This window comes from Canis aureus, chromosome 19 (genome assembly GCF_053574225.1).
Source record: "Canis aureus isolate CA01 chromosome 19, VMU_Caureus_v.1.0, whole genome shotgun sequence".
NCBI lineage: Eukaryota > Metazoa > Chordata > Mammalia > Carnivora > Canidae > Canis > Canis aureus.
Genome location: NC_135629.1, coordinates 55630168 through 55653968, shown reverse-complemented (window position 1 = coordinate 55653968; position 23801 = coordinate 55630168). Strand labels below are relative to the sequence as shown.

General features: G+C 59.4%; 1 protein-coding gene across 2 annotated transcripts; it reads right to left on the bottom strand.

The window, feature by feature from the left end:
- Window positions 1-3548: 3548 nt before the first annotated feature.
- Window positions 3549-23779, bottom strand: TINCR (TINCR ubiquitin domain containing). 2 transcript variants are annotated; one of them, XM_077860344.1, is made up of 3 exons: window positions 23220-23779; window positions 20432-20545; window positions 3549-3918 (listed from the first exon to the last, which is right to left on the bottom strand). In XM_077860344.1, exons 1-2 carry the CDS (start codon window positions 23477-23479, stop codon window positions 20542-20544), a joined length of 264 nt encoding a protein of 87 aa, XP_077716470.1. In that variant the 5' UTR covers window positions 23480-23779; the 3' UTR covers window positions 3549-3918; window positions 20432-20541. The 2 variants fall into 2 exon arrangements, with proteins under 2 accessions (XP_077716470.1, XP_077716469.1); XM_077860343.1 differs by lacking the exon at window positions 3549-3918 and adding an exon at window positions 16855-19592 and having other exon boundaries at window positions 23220-23773.
- Between the last annotated feature and the right edge of the window lie 22 nt (window positions 23780-23801).

Genomic DNA, 23801 nt, shown 5'->3' with positions numbered 1-23801 from the left:
GCCCCCGCACATCCAGTCTCATTGGCGGGTGCCGCCCTACCTGCAGCTAAGGATGCTTGATGTCACCCCAGAAAACAAGCTCTCGGCCCCACCACCGCTTAGTGATCACGAGCATAAACTGCAGAGTGTAGGAAGCTTAGAAAACCCGGGAGGAAAAAAAGAAAGAAAGAAAGAAAACCCGGGAGGAATGAGGGAAGATTAGAACTTGAAGGATGGGAATGCCTGGGTGGCTCAGTGGTTGAGCCTCTCCCTTGGGTTCAGGGCGTGATCCTGGGGTCCTGGGATCGAGTCCTGCGTTGGGGTCTCCTCTGGGAACCCGCTTCTCCCTGTCTTCTGTCTCTGCCTCTGTGTGTGTGTGTCTCTCATGAATAAATATATACAATCTTTAAAATAAAAAAAAAAGAACTCGAAGGATGATCCACCCATTGCGCCGCGTCCTGTGCGACCCCATAAAACAATGGAGAACCTCAGCATTGCCAAGATACTCAGTTTTGCAACAAAGCAAAAGTCATGGATATAGTTTCTGTTTGGGATGATCAAAAAAAAAATTCTAAAAAAAAAAAAAAAAAATTCTGTGGCTGGATGGGGTGACACTTAATGCCACTGGGCCGGACACTCAAAAATCATTCAGATGGTGGATTTTACATTATAGGTATCCGACCACAATTTAAAAACGGGGGGTGGGGGGCACAGGGAAAGGTTGTGCCTCTTGGGGAGTGACCCCACCTTATGCAGCCCCTCGCAGGAAGCTTAGAAGCCGCGGCCAGGAACCAGGTTGGAGAAACCGAGACCCAGACAGGAGGGGAGCCGCCCGGAGCCGCGCGGCAAGGAGGGCGCGTGGCCAGGACCGGAGAGACTCCGACGACACAGCCCGAATGAATAAGAAAGTCCCACAAGATCCGTCTCCAGGGAGCGGCTGATTTTGCTCAAGCTCCTGGCAGGGGAGGCAGAATGAGGAGGAAGTGTCTTCTCTCCTTGCGGGAGCCTTGGGAACGTCTCTCCGGGGACAGGCGACGGCTGCCGAGGACGCCCCCCCTTAAGTCTCCGATCACGAGATTCGGTGATTTCATTATTGTGTGCAAGCTCCCGGGAGGGCTGGCGCACAGATAATCACCCGAGATGCGGGGCACCGGAGTCACCGACGGTCCCCCGAGGAGGCTCTGATGGTGGGGACGAGGGGGTGCGCACAGAGGGCCCTGCCCCGCCCCCGGAGCCAGGGCAGGGCGGGGACAAGCCCAAGGTCACGCAGCCAAAGCCAGAGGGGGGCCAAGATGCTCCCTGGCAGCCACCGAGGGGGGAACCCGACTCAGGTCCCTTCCCTCTGCCCACAGTCCTCCAGGGCTCTCACCTCCCTGGGGGAGAAGCTCAACCCCGTGGCCCCACTAGGCCCGGAACGACCTGCCATGTCCCTGTCCCCTCTCTGCCCCCTCACTCCCTCCATCCCAGGCCTCAGTACTTAACAGGTGCTCAGAAAAAACTAAAGGCCTCGATGCAGAAGAAGTGGGCACCCTGAACACACTTGGAATCCGAAAGGAACTTGTAGTGCACAGCCTCTGCTTGGATTCCGCTCCGGATGAGGAGCTCACTACCTTTCAACAAGCTCCGGTTCCATCTCAGAGCTGTTCTGGCCATTAACAGTGTCCTCAACAAAGACTGTCTTGATTTTTGTGTCCTGAAGAGCGTGTGTGTGTGTCTCTGTGTGTGTTGAAGGACAGGGGAGTGAAACCAGGTCATGAGGGAAATTCTGGAATCGTTGCACAGTGGCCCCCGTTTTGAACCAGTTGAAAGCCCGAGGCCTTCAGAGTGAGGTGAGCCGCCCTTCTCCCTCTCTCTGTGCTTCTGTCTGTCTCTCCATTTGTCTCTCTTCTTTCGTCTTTTTGTCTCTGTGTTTCTGTCTCTGGGTCGCTGTGCTGTTCAAAGTCACACAGATACCAAAGCAGCCTCCCAGCCCCAGAAGAAAATTGCCGGCCACCCCAGCAGCAGAATAATTGAATCCGCGGGCGGCCCAGGATTGAATCAAGTGAGAGGGTAAAGGCGGGTGGACTGGGCCCAGGGGGGTGGGGGGGGATTGCTTTCAGGCTAAGAGCCGCCAGGCGACAGGAGGATGCGCTTAGCTACAGGCGTGGGGCGTGGGGGGGGCTGTGAAATAAATCTCAAAGGCGGGCCTGGCTCCCCCGGCTCCACGTGAGACGTCTGAGCCCTGCGGAAGGAGCCAGAGGGCCGCAGCACCGTCTCTGCCCACCCCACGCACGGCCTGCGGAGCCCTCAGAGCCTCAGAGTGGTGGGCTGGCGGGGCTGGGGATGGGGGCTTGGCCGGAGCCCATTGCCAGGGGCAGCCCAGCTCAGCAACCAGAGGCTCCGTTACCTGTCACCCCTCCACCGGTTCCCTCATCCTCCACCCACCCGGCCACCCTTCAGCCCACCACCCATCTCCCCCTCCTCCCCTCCCCTTCCATCCATCCGTCTTCCACCCAGCCCCCCACCATCCTGCTCCTTCTCGTCCCCCCATCCTCCCTCCCACCCACCCTGGTCAAACATTCAACAAACACTTATTAAGCCCCTGCTGAGTGCCCCTTTCTGTGCTGGGCTCTCGAGCTGCTGGGACAGCTGAGGCCCCCGCTCCCCTGGAGCTTAGCAGCTAGTGTGGGGAAGATAACGGTTAAGCCAACAATTGGACAAACGGCGCCATCGTTGAAATTGTGCCATCTCAATTGTGAGATGTGCTCGGGGTACCTGACACGGGGAGGGGGCATCGTTAGGTCGGGCAGGACTCCAGGGCTGGTTCCTCCAAAGGGGAACTGTGTCACCAGCAGAGGGAACAGCACATGCAAAGAAGAGACAGATGCCCCTCGGCTCGTGGGCAGGGCTCATGAAGCGGGCCGTGGACGGGAGGCGAGGGCCCTGGACAAGGAGTGGGTTTGAGGGGAAGTTGCTGCGCCCAGACTGGGTCCCGCTGGAGTCTCCAGGGGGATGGGCAGGAATCGGTCCAAGGAAGGGACAGGGAGACACAGGACACGAGGGGGCCAGAGACATGGGAGGGAAGCCAGGGGGGAGGAGACCTGGGCCTGGCCAACCATCCCTTCCCCCCACCGAGACCATCAGACTGAGAACTAAGGCCCTGCCTCCAGCCTGGGCTCTGACCAGTGACCCCTCTGTCCCTTCCTCCTGTTGGACACCTGCTGGGGCCCCGAGGACCACGGAGGGAGACCCCCCTCAGCTGTTGATCCACAGCCTCCACGTGCTAGCTGTGAAATGGGAACATTTCATCCGTTCCAGAGGCAGTGGGGAAGCACCAAGGGCAAGGTGACCACAGCAAGAAGCTATCGTGTCCCCTGCACGGTGACTAGCATGGCCTCCTGGCCCCTGCACCATTTATCCATCCACCCATCCATCCGTCCATCCATCCAACAAAGAATTCTTGAGTGCCCAGGTGCTGAGGATACAGCCGTAAACAAAACAATCACAGCTCCTCTCTCCTCGAGGAGCTGATATTTAAGGAGCAGGAGACCGAGAATAACACACCAACGCCTACTCTAATTTCAGGAAGCAGGATGAATTATAAGGCAGGGAAACGGGAACACAATGGCTTGGTGAAGATGCCTGGTAGCTGGGGTAATCAGGGAAGGCTTCCCTGAGGAGGTGACACATGAGCTGAGACAGTGCAAAGAGGCATCAGCTCGGCCAAGACGTTGGGGAAAGCACTCCAGGCTGGGGGAAACAGCAAATGCAAAGGCCCTGAGGCAGGACCAAGTTGGGAGTTTCAAAAATCAGCACTTTTTTGCCAAACCGTGGGCCAGGCTCTACTTTTGCCTTATTTGCCTTGTTTGCTTTCTCTCCGACGGTCATCTTCACAAAGATGGAAGCTTCCTTCTTTCTGGCTGGCCTCTTAGTTCCCCACGTTGGCCTCCAGTACACAACCTGGAACACAGTACACACTCACGAGTGATTTTGAATTAGTGAATGGATGATTGAACGAACGAACGAGTGAACAGGCATCGTTCCCATCCGAAGGGCCAGGTAGGAAGGCAATCAGAGGCTCCGGCCACTCCAAGAGGCCCCTCCAGGAGGTCAGAGCTGAGAGATGTGGGGTCAGGGCCTCCCTTGATTACTGCGATTCTAATTAACTCCTGGGCCGAGAGGGCTGCCCCGCTCGGAGGAATTATAGATAAGTTTGCATCCAAGTGTTTGAGCAGCGGCTCTAAGGGGGCGGGCAGCGGCTCCCCCCTCTCCCCCCACCAGCCAGCTGGCCTGGGAGGCGGGTGCCGAAAGAGGTCATTTGCATAGGCAGGTAATTGGTTTTGCAAATAAATCTGGTTCTTGAAATTTGTAGATTAGCAATAATACGTCTCCAGATGAGAGAAAAAGGTCACGGATGAATAAAACAACAATTAAACTTTCGGGAGATTATTAAACTAAACAGAAACCGGGCACGGGACGGCCAGGGGAATATGGAGCGAGGCGGGGAATGTGGGGAGGGTCTGGAGGGGGGGTGCAGCCTCGGGGAGCCAGCGGGTGTCCTCACCTTGCTGCCTCGCGGGAGCGCCTTCTGTATGCCAGGCTCTGTGCACAGTGGGGCGTTCTGTGCCATATGCCCAGGACAGCGCTTAGGCTCCCAAATCTCTATAGAACACGGAGGCGTGGAGAGGGAGAGGAAGATGCCCATGGGCCCCCCACTGACCCTCAAGGCAGGATTCGAACCCAAGACCGTTAGCTTTGCACTGTCCGGGGTGGCAGGGAGCCTCATCTAAGAACGGGGGGGAAGCAAGGATGGAACTGTTGGTCCTGGGTGTTACCAAGACCATTCATTCCTTCCCCACACTAGGCTTCATCATTCCGTGCCCCCAAAACTGGGGCTAGGAGCCCTTCGGGTGTGGTTTTCTTTTTTTTTTTTTAATATTTAATTTATTTATTCATGAGAGACCCACAAAGAGAGGCAGAGACACAGGCAGAGGGAGAAGCAGGCTCCCTGCGGGGAGCCCGTTGTAGGACTCGATCCCAGGACCCCGGGATCACTCCCTGAGCCGAAGGCAGACATGCAACCATGGAGCCACCCAGGCGTCCCCCTCGGGTGTGGTTTTCAGTTTGCAAAGGTTTTCATACTTGGGTGGCAACTAAATGCGACCTGGCGGCCAGTGGAACCAGGCACCGTGCCCGGCATGATGGTGCCTCTTCCGTCATCCCAGGCTCTTGGCTGCAGGCAACAGAAAGGTGCTCCAGGAGACACACGCAGAAACCAAAGTTGATACGTGACTCTCGGGGTAGGGGACAAAGGTGGAGGGGTGGGCAGGTGACACACCCCGATCTTGCCACCCACCAGCATGTGCCCTTGGGTGGAGCACCTTTCCACCAGGACGTCAGGTGCCAGGTCTCTGAAAGGGGACTGGGTGCGCCTGCTTTGTTCCCTCAGCGTACTGATTCGGGATATTCCCTGAGCCCCAGCGAGGGCCGGGTGCTGTCCTAGCCCCTGGGAACGCCACTGAGTGAACGACACAGCAGAAACCTCTGCCCTGGTCAAGCTCCCGAGCTCCCGGCCTAGTGAGGAGGCAGACAATGAGCAAACGGATCTCCAGGGCTTTAGGGGCTACAAAGTGCTAGGAAGACCGTGAGGGCAGGGAGGGCTTCAGGAAGGGCCAAGCAGTTGGGTGGGGGGGGTGTTGGAATTTTAAACAGGAAATTCATGGAAGGCCTCTGAGAAGGGGACATTTGAGCAGAGATCTGAAGGAGGAGAAGCGGGGAGCCATGGAGAGGTGTGGAGGAAGAGCATCCCAGGCAGGGGGTGGGGGAACAGGCTGTGCAAAGGCCCTGGGGCAGGACTGAGTCGGGCGTGCCAGAGGAACAGCATGGAGGCTCACGCGGCTGGAGCAGGGTGAGCAAGGGGGAGAGAGGGAGGAGGGGAGAGCAGAGAGGGAGCAGGACTGGGTCATGCAGGCCTCCTTGTGCAGAGATAGAGGGGAAGGGGCACCACCCTGCTAGGATCCCCGAGGCAGTGACCAATGTCCACTCCTCCTTCCCGGCCCAGTGAGTGGCAGAGGCTGTGGGCTGGCCCTTGATATTCACTCTCCGCTTTCTCCTGTACAAACAGAACCAGCCCCCCTCGCGGCTCAGTGTGACCATGTGGCTACACAGCGGACAACAGGGTGTGCGCATAAATCATCCATGTAACCTCCAGGTTGTAACCTCAGAACATAAGGACAGACCCTCCTTTCCCCCCTTCTCCCTCCCTCCCCGCCCCTCATCTGGGAGGTGGTCGTGATGGCAGGCGCTGGAGCAGCCAGGATGGGCCGCAGATGGAAGTTCAGCAGAGGAGGTGGAGCCACGGGGGACAGAAGTCTGGTCCCTGGTGACTGTGAGGCCACCCCTGCAGCCTGGGGATGATGCCGGGACAGTGAGGACAGGAGCCATGGAACTTCTCTTTCCTGTAAGCCATCGTCTTCCGGATTCACGGACACGGTCCTAGACTCACGGCAACGTAGATCTCAAATGACCAAGTTTTGAGCACGGCCACTGCCCACTTTGCGAGGCCCAGACTGGCCCCCTCTCCTGCTAACAAGCCTGGGAGGCCAACACCCCCTCCGGAGGTGCCCTCCGGAGCCTCTGCCCTGCATTTCCCAGCCTGCTGCAACCAAGCTGGACGGTGCCACACGCGCCCCCATGTGGCCGCGGGGAAAGCGTCCCTCCAGGCTCTCCCGGAGAAATCCTGCCAGGGCGGGCGGGAGGTGGGGGGCGCCCACTGCTTCCCCCAAAAGACTTGGTTCGAGTCTCGGATGTTTTCATGAGCGCGGTCTCTCCTACAGCCTCTTTACCTTCGTCTCTCCCTCCATCTCCCTTCCAAATTTTGGCAGCTCCGCGAGGGCCCAGCCAGGCCCTTTCAAGCTGCGCGCCCTGCGTGTCTGCAGATTCCGACAGGCGTGGGGAGGGGACCAGAGAGGGCGAGCGCCCCGGCCGCGGCACACAGCGAGGTCCTGCTCTGCAGAGGAAGCTGCTGGACGGGGGGCGCCCCCCCCCGGGAAATCCCGGCGCGGCGCGGGGTCAGGTCGTCCCCTGCTTCACTCCACAAACTCGGAAGGATGGCTGAGCGCCCGTCCTTCTCCCAAAGCGCACTCTCCCCTCCCTCCGAGAGCTCACGGGCTGGCGTCCCCGAGCTGGGCTGGGCGTCGGGCTTCCCGGGGCGGGGGGTGGGGGATGCGCAAGCAGACACGGGCAAGGCGACGGGGACGAGGCCCGGGCCCCACGCGGAGGGAACGGCACGGGCCGAGCCGCGGCGGGGGGTGCGGCGGGTGCGCACCGAAGAAGTCGGGCAGGTCCTGGGAGCCCAGGGCAATGGGGAGCCCGGGAAGGACTTGGGGCGGGGGTGGGGGGCCGGGACCGGCCGTGCGTCCCCGCGCGTCCCCTGCGGCCTCGCTGCGCCCGCGCGCGAGCGGGGAGGGGCGCGGGGAGGGGGTACCTGGCAGCCAAAAGCCCGGCAGCTAATGAGCCCGGTGCGGCGCGCGCTATTTTTAGCAGCAGCTCCTCGGGACGCCTAATCGCTCCGGCCGGCTCCCGCCAGGCTGCCATGGAAACGCTGCCACCGCCGGGCCGCCCGCCCCTCCTCCCCTGCGTGCAGCCTCGGCCTCTCGCCTCTGGAACCGGGCCGGCCCCAGTGATCCCAGCCACTCGCTGAGCACCTACTGTATGCCTTTGCATGCGTTGCTGGTAGTCCTTTAATCCAGGGGCGTCTGACGCAGGCCGTCTTGGCTGCAGAGAGGCTAGCCGGTCTGCCCAAAGTCCCCGGCTCGCAGGCGGTAGAGCGAGGATTTGAACCCAGAGCAGCTGGCTACGGATTCCGAGCACTAACCCCACCCCAGCCCACCCCACCGTGTATATATTGAAATTGGGATCTGGAGGGTTTGTGTGTATCCGCCCTGGAAGGCATCACAGGATGGTGGCCTCTGAGGTTTATTACCCCCCCACCTTGCATTACAGGATCCCCGAGGTGAGACGCTGCTCTCCCACAAGGGGACCAACGGGGACATCGATGCCCCGCCAGGAGCAGCGCGAATTGGGTCGCTGATCCCTGAGAGCTATGGTGGGGGGCCCTGGGTGGGTGACACGGGGGCGCCCGCCGGCAGCTGCTACCCACGGCTCTGTCAGGCCTGGCGCTCAGGCAGGTGGACAAGCTGGGAGCCACGCAGGAGGCATGGGAGCTGGGGAGGGAAGAACAAAGCCCCACCAGGGCCAAGAGGTGCGGAGGGCACGCGGGGGTCACACTGGGCGACAACATGCGCCTGGCTCCTCCTCGCCTGTTTCCCCATCTGTAAAATGGGCTTGTCACAGTTCCACCTCCCAGGGGCTGTTGGACCATTGGAACTTCCATTCGAGTCCTACCAGTGCAGGGGGTTCCGGGGAGCACCTGTCTGCCCGCCCTTACCAGTGGATATTTCCTTCTGCATGGATCTGTTTTTTTTTTTTTTTTTTGCATCGGTTTGAATTTTTGAAAATATGACTTAAAATAGTATTTATCTTGCTGACCGGGCTAGTTGGCACCTGCTCAAGTTCTGTCTTGCCCTAGTCCTGGCCCGGTGATAATCAGGAGGGTCGCTCAGAACTGTGCCTGGTCCCTGGTAAGCACCCAAGGATAGCGGCCAGGAGGGTGGCGAATGTCTCCAGGGAGCCAAACGCTACAGACAGTCCGGAGCGTCCTGTGATCACGATCACGCACCCTTGTTGACACCAGCCCTCCGCGTGGGACCTCAGGCCCTGGTGGGCCGCCCGGAAGGTGGCCGAAGAACCAGGTATCTTGATCGACCCCGCTCCATGGGAGGGAGGGGGGAGCCTCCTGGCTGGCAACCGGTTGGCCTCTTTCCCACCATCCTGCCTGGCAGCCCCGAGTGGGGCTTGTGCCATTAGCGCTGCCTCCAAGGGTGTGTCCTGGGAGGAGGTGCCAAGGGCTGGCTCCCCAGCCTAGGGCTGGGGGTGAGGAGGGGGACACAAAGCCCCAACCCTCACTGACCCCAGGCAGCAGGAAAGGCGGGGGAGGGGAGGCCAAGGTTCCCACGCCCCTCCCCCAGCCTGGCTATAATTAGCCCTGAGATGAATTAAACATGAAGCCGCTGCCGTCTAGGGGTGGCAGCAGCTCTCTGACACTATAATTGGACCCAGGCAGCAGACCGAGGGGGGGCTGATGTGTGGGGTGGGGGGGGGTGGTAGCGGGGGAACAGCACGCGGGGCATGCATGGAATCTGCATGTCTGCGGCTGGTGCATGCGTGTGTCTACGTGTGTGTGTGTGTGTGTGTGTGTGTGTGTGTCCTGGGGAGCAGCCTTGGCCCTTGGGCTTGGAGAAGGGGGAGGCTCAGCAGACCCAGCTGAAGGGGCAAAGCGGGCAGGGCCGGGTCAGCAAAGCTGCCGACCGCGTGGCACCTTCCTGGGAACCCCTGGCTCTGGTGGCAGCTGACACGCCTGAGTTTTCCACCATCATGACTTCGGGTAGCCGCTCACCCCTTCCTGAGCCTGCGAAGCTCCCCAGGACAGCGCTGGGGGTGGCGGCGAGGAGAGGTGCCCGGGTGGGGTGCTGTGAGATCGAGGGGCGGGGGGTGAGAGAGAGGGAGGACCTAAGCCTCCCCACCTGCGCTGTGGACCCCTGGCCGCCAGAGCAAGCCCAGGGGATTGGCGGGCCCTCCCTCGGGGGTCACCTTGCCTCCCCCTGCACCAGCGAAATTAGTTCCCTTGACCCCAGGAATTGGTGACATCTCCCCACCAGCCTGGTGACAAGCAACATGCAGAAGGGAGGTGGCGAGGCAGCAGGACAGGGGTGGGGAGGGGGCCTAGGTCTCCCCGGTGGACACGCCCACCCTGCCCCCCCCCCGCCCCCCCGGCCCTGTCCCACCCCTGCCGGCCCTGCAGGGAACCTCACCCTTCCAGATCCACCACCCCCTCCAACGGCGGGACTGTCCCCAGCTCCACCCCCAGGACCAGCCCTGTGACCTCAGCGAGGCCAATTTCCCCATCAGTGCCTCAGTGTCCCCATCTACACCATGGGGAGGGGCAGCCGACCAGGGAGGCAGGCGTGTCATGACACACCCGACCGGGTTGAGCCTGGGCTCTGTGCCCGTCCCCCCCCCCCCCATATGTGACTCAGACAGGTCGCGGGTTCTCTCCCATCCCGTCTCCTCCGTGTAAGACAGGAAGACCCTCTGCTCCACCAGCCTTGTCTGCAGCCGGTCTGGGTATGAGGACAACTACCCTCCCTGAGAAAAACTGATATAGGATCAGCTATCAAGGGGCGCCCCGGGGGCTCAGTGGGTTAAGCGTCTGCCTTTGGCTCAGGTCATGATCCTGGGGTCCTGGGATCCAGCCCCATAGGGCTCCCTGCTCAGCGGGGAATCTGCTTCTCCCTTTCCCTCCCCCCAACTCGTGCTCTCTCTCAAATGAATAAATGAAATCTTAAAAAAAAAAAAAAAAATCCGCCATCAATTTGCAGAGATTTTAGAGCAGAAGGATGTTTCCTTCACAAGTCTCCTCTAGCTCCCCAGGGACTCCCAAGGGCCCCCCCCCTCCGCCCCCATTACTGATAGCCTACCCCCTCTGGAGACCCAGCCCTGGAGGGGATCCCAGGCTGGGGGAGCCAGAACCAGAGGCACGCTTGCACCCCGAGTGGTAAGGCTGGGCGGGAGAAGACCGGGTGCCCACGGTGGAGTGGGTGAAGCCTCAGTGTGGGGCTCCCAAAGCCTCCTGCAGACACCTACCCTGAGTTTTGAAGACCAAGGAGGATTCACGCGCGGGAAAGAGAGGCATTCCGGGTGCAGCAGATGGCCGAGGCAAATGCTCGGAGGCAGAAAGTTAAAAAAAAAAAATTAAAATCAAAATTCAAAAAAAAAAAATCACAAATTCTGGTCTCATCTGGAGCCCAAAGTGGCTCCCCTGGAAGAGAGCAGCCTGCCCAGGCTTTGCAGGATGAGCTCTCAAGTCAGAACCCACCCTGATGTCCACGGTGGGGCTCAAGAACACAGACCCTAGAGTCAGATAAGCACCTGCAAAGTGAGGGTAATGATAGCTTGCACCCCCAGAGCTACTGTGGGGAAGAGATGAGTGAAGAGAAGTGTGTAAACACTCAGCACATACTCAAGTACTCACAGGGTGGCTGCTGTTACTATGGTTCCAAACAGGACCACGCAGATCATTTTTCAACAGTTAGACATTCATTTCAATGTGTATCCTCCCAAATATATACCATCTACATCGCTCAAAAAAACTTACATCTGGGTTTTCATGGTAGGACACGAAGGTGCATTTTTAAAATAAATATATTTTGTTGGGCAAGGACGGGGAGGAGTTGTAGAGAAAAAGTGATGAAGCGGAGGAGGGGAGCCTGGAGTCGGAACAGCTCGGCTAATAGATTCCTCAGCCCGCTCCTGGGCCCATAATTAATCCTGAGGGGCTCATTAAGTTCCGGCTTCTGCTCCAGCCACTCAGCGGCCTCCCTCCCGGTCTTCCCTCAGCCCCCAGGGAGGCCCAGCCTGGCCTGCCCCTGCCAGGCCCTCCCTCCTGCGGTGCTGCTGGGCCCCCAGATCCCTGGGCTTAATCATGGAGAATTAAGGTCTAATCAGAAGCTTTTACTGCTGGGAGGGGAGGCTGTGCGGAGGAATGGCCTCCCAGGTGCTGCAGGGCCCGGAATAGGGTGAGGCGGGTGAGGCAGGGTGGAGCAGGGTCAGGGTCTGTCCATACTTCACACTTTGATACTTTGTTCACTGTGGATGTTTTTGCATTTATTGTATTTTTTTTTATTGTATTTTTTTTAAAGATGTCATTTATTTATTTGAGAGAGAGAATGAGCTTGAGCAGGGGTGGGGGAGGGGATGGGGGAGAGATGGAGGGAGACGCATCGTCATGGTGTGGGGGACTGGGCTGGATCTCAGGACCCCAAGATCATGACCTGAGCTGAAGGCAGACGCTTAACCCACTGAGCCACTCAGGTGCATTCACTGTATTTTTAAAATGTGGTATTCAACTAATATTACACTTAGGACTGATTTTATAGATGGGGAACAGGCCCAGAAGGGCAAGTCATTGACCTCAGGTCGCTTGGCTGAGAGAAGGCAGAGGCAGGATTTGAACCCTTGATGGCCTTCCAGGGCCCCACCTCCCTTGGGGTGAAAGCCCAAACCCTCCCTGCGGCCCCCAGGGCTCCCGCAGGACCTGTGCCCAAGGGCAGTGGGATCAAAGGCCAAGGAGGGAGGGGACCCACTGGCGTGCTCACGGCCGCCCTCTGGTGGCTGCGGGGACGGGAGACGAGGGGTGGGAGATGGGGGTGCCAGGGAGGGGGCTGCGCAGGCCCAGCGGGGCTGGACCCCGTACCTGATGCTGTGCTGTCCAACATGCGAGCCTCTGGCACCGGAAATGTGCCTAGTTCACGCGGACCTGCTCTGCAAGTATAAAACACATCGGGGTCTGAAGACGAGGTAGGATAGGGCACCCGGGTGGGTGGCTCATCAGCCACCAGCTCAGGTCAGGATCTTGGGGTCCAAGAATCGAGACCCGCAGCGGCCTCCCTGCTCAGCGGGGACCCTGCTTCTCCCTCTGCCTCTGATGTTCCCCCTACTTGTGCTCTCTTGCTGTGTCTCTCTCAAATAAATAAATAAAATCCTTAAAAAAAAAAACAACCTTGGTATTAAAAAGAGAATGTTAAGATAGCTCCTTAGCAGTTTTTTATATTGGTTGCATGATAAAGTGATTTTTGGGGGGGTGCCTGGGTGGCTCAGTGGTTGTGTCTGCCTTCAGCTCAGGGTGTGATGCCAGGGTCCTGGGATCGAGTCCTGCATCGGGCTCCCTGCATGGGGCCTGCTTCTCCCTCTGCCTGTGTCCCTGGCTCTCTCTCTCTCTGTGTCTCTCATGAATAAATAAATAAAATCTTTAAAAAAATAAAAATTAAAATAAATAAATAGAACATATTACAATTAATTTCACCTGTTTCTTTTTATTTTATTTTTTTTTTCTTGCAGCTACCAGGAAGTTTTAAAATTACACATGTGGCTTCCGTAACCTTTCCGCCAGACAACGCTAGGTACTTAAGTTATCACTCACTGCCCACGAGGGGACGCTATGCCCCTGCGATGGGGTCTGAGGATCATGAATCTAAAGGAAGTAGTAGTTCGGGCACTTGCTCCTTTGTGGTTGTTGCTGGCTTGGATCAGCTCTTAGGACTCAGACCTATGTTTGCCATCTACTATCGCTCACCCGCTAAGGGACACAGAGCCACCCGTGGGTGAGGAGTCTGCCTCATTTGATTTGGCCAGGGTGGGCAGGGGGTGAGGGGGGAGGAATTAGGCCTCCAGAGGGAACTCGCAGATTGTGCAGCATTTATTGTATTGACGCATTTATGCGTCACGCTCGTTTAATCTAAGGTGATTTCTGCAACGAATTCATCCAACAGACGAGGATTTTTTTTCCTGTTCCCAAATGAGAACACGGAGGCTCAGAGAAGGAAATTGAGCTGCCCAAGAGAGCCCAGAAACTAGAGTCCCCCTGGCTCCAGTGCCTTCTGGGCCTGTCCCCCAAGCCAGCTGCCTCTCAACCTCTTGGGAACTCTTGAGAAGTGTTGAGCAGACATGGCAGCGAGGACACTCTATCGGGCCAGCTCAGCGGGGCGGTCAATAATTAATTCTGAATTTTCCCCATTTATCACAGTGGCAGGAGCCGGAGTGCGCGGAATCCTAATCCCAAACCTCCGTGCCCCTTGGCCACCTGGAGCTGAACACAGTGGTGATAGAGCAACTAGGGTAGCCCCCCCCCCCCGAGTCCAGGAAGGGAGGGTGTTCCTGGTTCCCCACTCCCTTGCACTGGGTTATTAAATGCTGCGGGATTCAGCAGTGGCCATCCCAGCCTTCAGTGCCCACAGGCTGGTGGGAAAAATACACATTGAATAAATAAGAATATAAATAATTAATGCCACAAAGGAAGAGAACGGGATGGTGTGAGAATACAAAACTGGGGGACATGACTTGTTTAGGGCCTCCTCAAGGACGTGCCATCGAACACGCAAATCAGAAGACGAAAAGCGAGGACGGAACATGGTGCTGTATACGGAGAGACAGCACATGCAAAGGCCCAGCGGCTAGGAAGAGTTTCTCCCATGAGGGACCCAGCAAAAGGTTGCATGGGTCTGGAGCTCAGAGTGCTCGTGTGAGGTCAGTGCCAAGTCAGGAGCCCTCAGAGCCAGGCCTGGAGCCCTCATGGGGAGGCCAGCAGCCTTCAGCGGATACCAGGAGCCATCAGGGGAAGAGACAGACGCGTTTCCCTAATGTTCTGGTGGACAGCAGTAAGGCTGCTTCCACCTCAGGTGAGTCAGATGGCAGGCTCTGCGATTCTTTTGTTCTGTTTCTTCTTACAACCCCCCCTTTTTTTCCCTTGGAGGCTTCTTTCAAACCCATTTGAAAGTGCAGGGATGAGTCAGGGTTGCTCTGCCAACAGATAGTCCACACCAGGCGAGCAGCTCCTGGCCCAGCCACCCGACACCCCTGCATCCTTGGACAGCTGGGAAAACGGAGGTGCACAGGAGGTCAAGGATCCCCCAAGGGGGTGCAGCGGAGGAGGACCGTGGGCCTAGCCCGGAGGGGGGCAGCCTCCCACCCCATAGCTCTCATGTCCTCTGCGGAGCCTCCAGCCTCCTGAGGGTCAGCAGGTGGGTGTCCTGGTCACCACGCTGTCCCCAGCGCCCTGCAGGTTGCAAGTGTTTGGCCAACAATTGTTATTCATCCTTCCTGTAGCTCTTGATAAAGCCCCAGAGGTCATGCTCTGGGCATGAAAGAGGGTCCCTCTTTGATAGGGGACAGGAGAGAGAGATATACAGGGATGTGGAAGGAGAGAGAGAGAGACAGAAAGAGATACATGGCCAGAGATATGGAGAGAAACAGAGACAGAGAGACACAGCTGGAGACAACCAGAGAGACCCAGACAGAGATACTGGAGGGATGGGATCCCTGGGTGGCGCAGCGGTTTAGTGCCTGCCTTTGGCCCAGGGTGCGGTCCTGGAGACCCGGGATCGAATCCCATGTCAGATTCCCGGTGCATGGAGCCTGCTTCTCCCTCTGCCTGTGTCTCTGCCTCTCTCTCTCTCTCTCTCTCTCTCTCTGTGCGACTATCATTAAAAAAAAAAAAAAAAAAAAGAGAGAGAGAGATACTGGAGGGAGGCAGAGACCAAGAGACAGAGAGGAAAAGCAGCGAACTGAGTGAGACGCAGAGTTGGAGAGACAGAGAGAGAGAGAGTGTGTGTGTGTTTGTGTGTGTCTGTGTGTGTGTGCGCCGTGTCAGGGCCACCACTACCTGAATAGGAGTCTTTGTGTGAGTTACAAAACGTTTCCCCTCAGCTGGGTGCTTTGGTGCAGTCAACAACCCGCCCCACTGTCTGTGGCAGCTGGAGGCAGGGTCCGTGTGGGTATCTCCAGCAGCCAGCACCCGGGCGCCAGGCACACAGAGGGCAGTGTGCCCAGTGATCAAAGGAGCAGAGTCCGAGGATGCCGAGACCCTGCTTGGAGTCACGGAGGGGGGGTGGGGGCAGAAGAGGAGTGACTCTGAGGGGCTCTAGGCACTGGCGGTTTCTGGCTGAGCCTCGGATGCCTCCTCTGGGAACCACCTAGATTTACTTGCTGACGTGGAAACAGGGGCAGAAGGAAATGTGGATAAGATGTTCGTGTAACGTGCCCACTGACAGGTAGTCCAGGTGGGCAGGGTGGAATGTTCCTCCGGGAAGCTCCTTTTTATTTTTATTTTTTTTAAGATTTTACTTATTTATTCATGAGAGACACACAGAGAGAGGCAGAGACACAGGCAGAGGGAGAAGCAGGCTCCATGCAGGGAGCCCCATGCGGGACTCGATCCCGGGTCTCAGGATCACGCCCTGGGCTGAAGGCGGCGCTAAACCCCTGAGCCCCCCAGGCTGCCATCCGGGAAGCTCCCACCTGTCTTGGTGTCAAAGCCTCGCTGGTTGGAAGAGCCACCTTGGTTTGACAGTAGCAAGGCCTGTGGTAGCCTGTGTCTTTAGCCTATGAGGACCCTTTGGGAACCTCCCCCCGGCCCCCAAAGTACATAATCAGCTGCCCCCCACCCCGACCCCGGCGCAGCAGTGCTCCTTGTGCCCACCATTGTCGTGTCCCTGTGCTTCAATAAAGCCATCATTTCGGGGGCACCTAGGTGGCTCAGGCCGTGACCCCGGGGTCCTAGGATCGAGTCTCCCATCAGGCTCCCCACAGGGAGCCTGCTTCTCCCTCTGCCTGTCTCTCTGCCTCTCTCTGGGTCTCTCATGAATAAATAAATAAAATCTTTAAAAAAACAACCCACAACACCATTTTGCACTGAAGATGTCTCAAGAACTCTTTCTTGGCCTGGGCCGTTGGCTCCAGACCCCACAGAACCTCACCTGTATTCCCCAACGACATCACCTGGCCACCCAGGAGCCACCCCCACCCCCAGGACTCCGGGAGCTCAGGCCAGGTGGGCGGTGAGGCGGAGGCGGGAGGCAGGAGGCGGCCTCTCCCCAGGACGCCTTGGGCCCCAGCGAGAGCTGGTGGCTGCCAAGTCTCACTCGAAACTCCTTGCAGCCCAGACTTGCTCCCGGGGTGGAGCCAGGAGCCCCAGTGAGAGAGAGGCCGGGTGTGGGTGGGGGTGTGGGTGGGGGCGGGCTGCCCCTTTGTTCAGGGCCCAGGGAGGGGAGGGTCCGGTTGGGGTCAGCCAGAACCTGAGTCCAGAGACAAGGTATCGCTGCAGGAGCTCAGAGCTTGCACAAAGTCCTGGAGGGTGGGTGGGAGGGAGCGAGGGGAGGCCCAAAGTCGCGCTCCCCTGGGCAGGGCGAGGACCCAAGGCCCAAGTTAGGGAGCTTGAACTGATTTCGTGGTGAGACACTTCATCTTTTATTCATATGCACTCAAAGATGGCCCTTCTATACCTGGTCCCAACCGGGTGGTGACGTGACCCGGGGGTCCCAGGCAAGACTCACCAGGCTGGCAGGACCTACACCCTTCCCAGTTCCCTGCGTCAGGCCCGAGCCAGCGGGACGGGAAGCCCCAGGACCGCAGAGCCCACAGGGAGGGGGTCGCTAGTGCTGGGGCCTTGAAGATCTAGGAGTGTGCCATGTGGAAAAGACCGGGAAGGGCATTGTGGGTAGAGAAGTGCATATGCCAAGGTCCGGAGGGGTGTCATAACCAGCTCAGTGGGCAGGGATGCTGCGGCCCTCAAGCACCCGAGGCTGGACCATGGAGAGATCTCGGGTAGCCGAAAACCAGAGGGAAGCAGAGCCTCCTCTTGGAGGATCAGAAATGACTGCACAAAGAAGGGGGGCATTGCAGCTGGGCTTTGCAGGATGAATAGGAGTTTGCCAAACAGAGAAGGTAGGGCATGCGAACTGGCGGTGGCCAGAAGTCAAAGAGCATGCTGATGGGAGAAGCACCAGAAAGGAGGATGGGGGGAGCCCAGTCCCGCACGGTCAGATCTCTCCAGATCCAAGCTCGGGGCAGCCTGCTACTTGAGGCTAAAAAACTCCAGGATGGTTTCCCGGGGGCTCTGACAAGCCCTGCCAGGCCCGGAGCCCCAGCCCCCAAATCAAAGTCCCGACTGCTCTGGCCACTGTCCTCTCTCCTTTTTGGGTCACAGGCTCTGTCCACTTTGCTCCCCTGGTGGGGACACCACTTTCTACCTGTGGCTCTGAGACCTCAGGCCAGACCTGCGCCTCCCTGTATCTCATCCGGAAAATGGGAGCACTGCGTGTGCGAGCTACTTTTGTCACTTTTTGCGGCTTTTTGCATTCGCCTCGGGACTAGGAGGCCTCCTGGGAACCAGGGAAGGAAGAAAAGCAGTGAAAGGAATAAAGGGAAGGAGGGGGAGGGAAATGGAAGGGAGGAGGGGGAAGGAGAGGCTGTGCCCTCCTCCTCCAGGCCGAGGCAGACAGCGACCGACAGGTCCAACATTATTATTTCAGAACACGCCTGGGCTGTCGTGGCTTAAGAAATGGGTGGTGATTTGCATGTGATTTGCATATTGTTTGTTAAATGTCAAAATGGCCTGAAAGGCTTCCCCTGCCCCCCATCCCCTGCCCCCACCCTCAGTCAGGAAGCAGGAACCCCTCCCCTTCCTCTATCGGGGACCCCCGCGTGGGCTGAGACCCCTCAGTTCAGGGGCTGTTGGGGCAGCAGCCCAGGGAAGGCTGACCTTGGACACCCCATCTGTAAAATGGGCCAGAATCCCAGCCACCACGGGGCAGTTATCACTCAAGCCCAAGCCTGCAGAGGGGCAGGAGGCGGCCCAGGGTCTGGCCTTGGTAGGGACAGAGGAATGGAGCGGGGTGACCATCAAGAGACCCAAACCAGGCAGGAGGAGGGGTCGGGGCTCCTTTCCCCTTTGCATGCCCTGCAAGCAGCTGAGGCCTCAGTTTACCTGCTACAAAAGAGGGAGTTGGAGGCCCTGCTCTAGGGGGAGCCCCAAGGAACGGGGCACTGGGGTCTCTGGTACCTGGTCTTGGACTGCCCACCAGGCAGTCGGAGGGACAGGCGGAGCCTGGGTCCCCCACACTGCACCTCTGGCACCCCAAGGTCCCCGGGGCGTGTAGTCAATCTGTCACCCACCCGTCCACGCTCGGGGCCCTGCGGCCACCACTATTCTTAATTAAAACATTATTTCTTCACAGGCCCCCTGAGGCCCCTGCCTTGAGCCACCCAGCACCTGGACCGTGGACGTGGCCCTTTGGGGAGCCCACACACCCGCGCCTCCCCCAACCACCCCCCTGCTGCCCCGGGGTGGCCCTGTGCAGAGGGCCTGACCACAGGTGGCGCCAGGCAGGGGGCTCACGGGGGCCCAGAGCTCTACCTGGTGGGTCTTGTCCCCAGAGTCCCCACAACACACCGTACAATCACCAGTCACCGCCAGTGCCTCATGGCCTTAGGGACACAGCTCCCCTGGCCCCGCCCACTTACCCAGAGCCCTTCACACCCAACCAGGAGACCCCATGCAGTGGACAAAGCAGCGGGGTTCAGGGGATGAGGACACCGCCAACGGAGTGGGCACAGGCCCACCGTGGGGAGGTGTCTGGGGCTGGGGGCATGCACCGTGTGACGCTGCAGAGCCAGGGGAGGGCTGGGGTCCGTGTCCCCACTGCAGTCATTGGAGATCTCAGCAGTAATTGGCTGCACCCCCACAACCCCTGCCAGCCAAGGCTGTTCACAGTAGAGGGGGCTTGTGAGCCCCAAAGAGGACAAAGCGCTCACTGGCTGGTGAGGAGGGAGTCCCAGAAGACTTCCTGGAGGAGGCTGAATCCCAGGTGAGTCGGAGTGGCACAGAGGAGTGTGAAAGGTGCTTCAGGCCGGGGAGGGGGACACCTCCTGGGCACAGGTGTGGGATGGTGGCGCCGAGCTCGTCTCCTCCGTGTCATACCCTCTGGCTGCGCTGGGGAGCCCTCCGCGATGGCACGCTGGTTCCCACTGCAGACTGGGCGCTCCAGGCCCCGAGGCGGGGAGCCAGGGCTTCGGGGTCACAGAGGCTCCCCGCCCCCCCGGGTCAGCGGCAGGTTGGATCGGAGGCAGCCGCTGGTCAGGCTCTCAGGCCGGTACTTCACTGGACGCCCCGGAGCCCGGCACTTGCGAGGGCAGCAGGGAGGGAATAAAACGCGGTCAACCGGGCCGTGGAGGGGCCGGCTCCTGCGTCCCGGGGCCCTGGGGCCTCCAGGGGGACAGCGAGGCACGAGCTTGGGTTGGCCGATTGGAGCCACGTGGCCACGGCCTCAGGGACAGCAGGCAAAGAGTGCAAGGCAACCAAAGCGGCCAAGCAAAGCCCACTTCCCTTCCCAGGGGTGCAAAGAGGGTAACGGGGCGGGGCGGGGGGAGCGTTGCGCTGCCCAAAGTTGCAGGGCGAGTCAGGGCAATGTCATTCCTGTTGGGGCCACACACGTTAGTCTGAAGGTAACTCAGAAGGTAAGGCCCGTGTCCTAACTCAAGGGGCAGGAATCCCGGAGGAGTGGAGTGGGGTGAGAGTCAACAGAGGTGAGTCTCTTCTCTCTCTGGGCCTCAGTTTCCACTCTCTGTGGTCTCTATCATCTGTAAGGTCCCTTCTGCATTAGAAGTCCCAGAGATTTAGGGACGCCCGGGGGTCTCAACAGTTGAGCGGTTGCCTTTGGCTCAGGGCATGACCCCGGGGTCCTGGAATCGAATCCCTTATCGGGCTCTCTCCAGGGAGCCTGCTTCTCCCTCTGCCTGTCTCTGCCTCTCTCTGTGTCTCTCATGAATGAATTGATAAATCTTTAAAAAAAAAAAAAAAAAAAAGAGTCCTAGAGACTTAGGGGGCCCTGGCTGGCTCAGTCGGTAGAGCACTCGACTCTGGATCTCAGGGTTGTGAGTTCGAGGCCCATGCTGCATGTAGAGATTACTTAAAAATTAAAAAAAAAAATCTTACCAAAAAAAAGAAGTGCTAGAGACTTACCCAGAGTGAAGGCAGGGGTCCCAGGAGGCACCTCCAGAGGTGCCCCCAACCCCAGCCTGCTCCTCAGCCAGCACCCCCAGTCCCCTGGGTCATGGCTCCACCTCCTCCAACTACCTGAAGGACCGGGACACAAAGACACAGGTTACAGGCCAAACACAACCCTCCCCTTGGCGCTCAAAGCCCTGATGGGCTCAGGGTCGGGCCAGTGCCTCACCTCCAGCCCTGACACCCTCCCGCCCACACCTCCACGAACCATCCACTGAACCCGAGTTTACTGAGGACACGCTATGTGCCCCGCGCTGACCTGGGAACCCAGGAGTGACAGCAGGGAATGCCCTCAGAAACGCCCTCGAAGAGCCTACGGTCTATGGGGTCTACGGGAGGAGATGGGGTGAAAAATGTAATAAAACATCAGGAAGCAGGTTCCTGAGAAGTGCTGGGCCTGAGAAGTGGCCTGAGAAGTGCTTGGAAGAAAGATAAAGCAGGGGTGGGGGTGGGGCACATTGGCAGGATGCAATTTTAAGCTGGGGGTAGTCCGGTAGTCCTGGGAGATTGCCCTGAGATAGTATCGGAGCAAAGGCCCAGAAAAAAAAAAAGAGCTGAGGGAGGGAGGGAGGGAGGGAGGGAGATGGGTGGAAAGCATTTCCAGACAGATGGAACAGCCAGTGCAAAGGCCCGAGGCAGAACCCCGCCTAGACAGTTGGAAGAACAGTGAGGCGGCTCTATCCTAGTTCCTAGTATCCTGCCATCACTTACTGGGGACTCTGCCCTGGTCCCTGGGCTTCTGTCCCCAACCCTCCCACCCCCAGTCTGTCCTCCCCACAGTGGCCCCCAGAGAGCGCCTGTAAGCTCCTGAGCCCGGTCCTGCCTTCTTCTGCCCACAGTCCAGGGCTCCCAGCTGCCTCAGGGTAAAAACCCAAATCCTCCTTTTGGCCCCCAAGGCCCACCCTCCTCTCCTCCCTCTCTCCCCCTCACTCACTCTGCTCCGGTCACACACCCTTCCTCACTGCCTCTAATACACCAGGCTTGGTCCTGCCCCAGGGCCTTTGCACAGACGGTGCCCTCTGCCCAGACCACTCTTCCCCCACATAACCACTTGGTTCCCTGCCTCACATACAGTAGGACTTTGCTCGAACCGTCACCTTGTCAGTGAAGCTGTCCCTACAACCCTGTTTAAAATGACACCTCTCAGGGCACCCGGGTGGCTCAGTGGTTGGTTAACCATTGGACTCTTGGTTTCAGCTCGGATCATGGTCTTGGGATCTTGGGACTAAGCCCTGCAGCGGGCTCCATGTTCAGTGTGGAGTCCACTTGGGACTCCCATTCCCTCTCCGTCTGCTCCTCCCCACCACCCCACCCCGCGTGCACACGCGCTGTACTCTCTCTCTTTCTAAAATAAATGAATAAATCTTAAAAAAAAAAAAAAAAAAGACAACTCTCAAGGACACCTGGGTGGCTTATATTAAGAGCATCTGCCTTCGTCTCAGGTCAGGGATCCCAGGGTCCTGGGATCCAGCCCAGGCCAGGCTCTCTGCTCAGTGGGGAGCCTGCTTCTCCCCCTCCCTCTGCCCCCTGCTGCTCTCTCTCTCAAAGGAACAAATAAATAGATAGATCTTAAAAAAAAAAATGACAACTCTCACCCCACCACTCCCAAATCATCCCTGAGGGCCTGGGGAGGCAGATCTCCCACCCCACCTCCAGCCCCCAGGACGGGTTTCCGAGGCTTCCACTCTCAACGTCACCTCAAGCTTGCCAGATCAGACCTTAAGGGCTGAGCACAGCGAGTGTGACCCCCAGAAGCTCTGGGGTTACGCATCCTGGCTCGGGTCCAGCCCCTGCCCTACACCTCCAAGGTGGCATCTGCGGCTCTGGGACCGCCCCCTGCCCATCTCCACCAGCTCACTGTCCCTGTGGCCACCTACCGGCCTCCACCACTTCGCAGAGCTCCCCGGGCCTCCCCACGAGCTCTCTGCAGAGCCCTCCTGGGGCAGAGAGGTGTCCCCTCATATGTCACCTCCGCCAGGGCTAGGGGCCTCTCTGGAAAGGTCACACGACCAGGTCAGAGTGCAGGCAACAAGCATCAGGGCAGGACTGTGAGGATGGAAGAGGTGGCGAAGGAGACAGAAGGGACGAAGGGAAGGGAAGGCCAAGAGACTCAGACACAGGGGTCCGTGCACGGAGAAGCCACAGGGACGCCACGGACAGAGATGAAGAGACAGGAAGCGACCGGAAGCGCACCCCTGACAGAGGAAGGCACCGAGACAGGGGGACCGTAGAAGGGATTGGGCAGGTCAGAGGGGGGGGACAGAGCAAGGAAAAGGAATCAGGCAGGGGAGCCCCTGTCCAGGCCTCTCAGCACCCGGCTGTCTCCTGTCAGCTGCTTCCCAGAATAGCCTGAGCTCAGGCCCTGGGGACGCCCTGGTCCACCCTCCTGCCCCCATGTCACCCCATTCCCAGGGCCTCCCACCAGGGACCGCGGGCCCCAAGTGGGCCCCATTCCCACCTCGGACCACACCCTGGACCCCGGGCCAGGTTCCACTCTCCACCCTGGATCCCAGGCGGGCCCTCCTGCCTTCTCCCAGCCGGGGCCCCACTCTTTACCCCGAACCCCAGCGGGGGCCCCACTCCCCACCCCAGACCCCGCCCCGGACCCCAGCGGGGCCTTCACCCCAGCCTGCCCTGTTGTCCACCGGGGACCCCAGCCGGGCCCCACTCCCCACCTGGGACCCTACCTGGGCCCTGCCGCCTCCCCGCCAGCCCGTCCCCGCCCCGGCCGCGCGGCCCCCACCTGGGGTCGCTGACGAGCAGCAGCACCGAGCCGTCCTGCAGGCGCACGTCGCGCACCGTCTGGTGGTCGTCCAGCCGCCGCGCGTTGTAGTAGAAGGTGCGCTTCCAGGAGCTCACGCCCTGGCCCACGAGCTGCGCGCGCAGGTCGCTGAGCGTGTCCCGCGGCCGCACGGTGAGCGGCAGCAGCAGCGCCTCGTCCGCCAGGTGCACCTTGATGTGGTAGCGCTTCCAGCGCGACAGGCCCCGCCGCAGCCCCTCCATGGCCCCGCGGCCCTGCCTCCGCGCCCGGCCCGGCCCTCCCTCCCTCCCCGGCTCCCCAGGCCGGCGGGCGGGGACCCCGGAGGGCGGGACGCGGCGGAGCCTCCCCTCCTGCGCCGGGGAAGGACGCGACGGGTCGGGATAGGGACGCGCGGTGCAGCGGCTGGTGGGAAGGGCCGGGCGGGCGAGGCGGAAGGGAGGAGACTGGCGCGCTATTTTAGAGCGAGATGAGGCCCAGGGGCGGCCTCTCCCGGGAGGTGGCGTTTGGACCGAGTGAAGGACGCCGAGTGCGTGCGCCAGCCCCAGCCCCAGCCCCGGAACAGAA

What these genes read in the sequence shown, in the direction of transcription:
- TINCR (XM_077860344.1), bottom strand. Translation starts at nt 23,479, where the DNA reads ATGGAGGGGCTGCGGCGGGGCCTGTCGCGCTGGAAGCGCTACCACATC.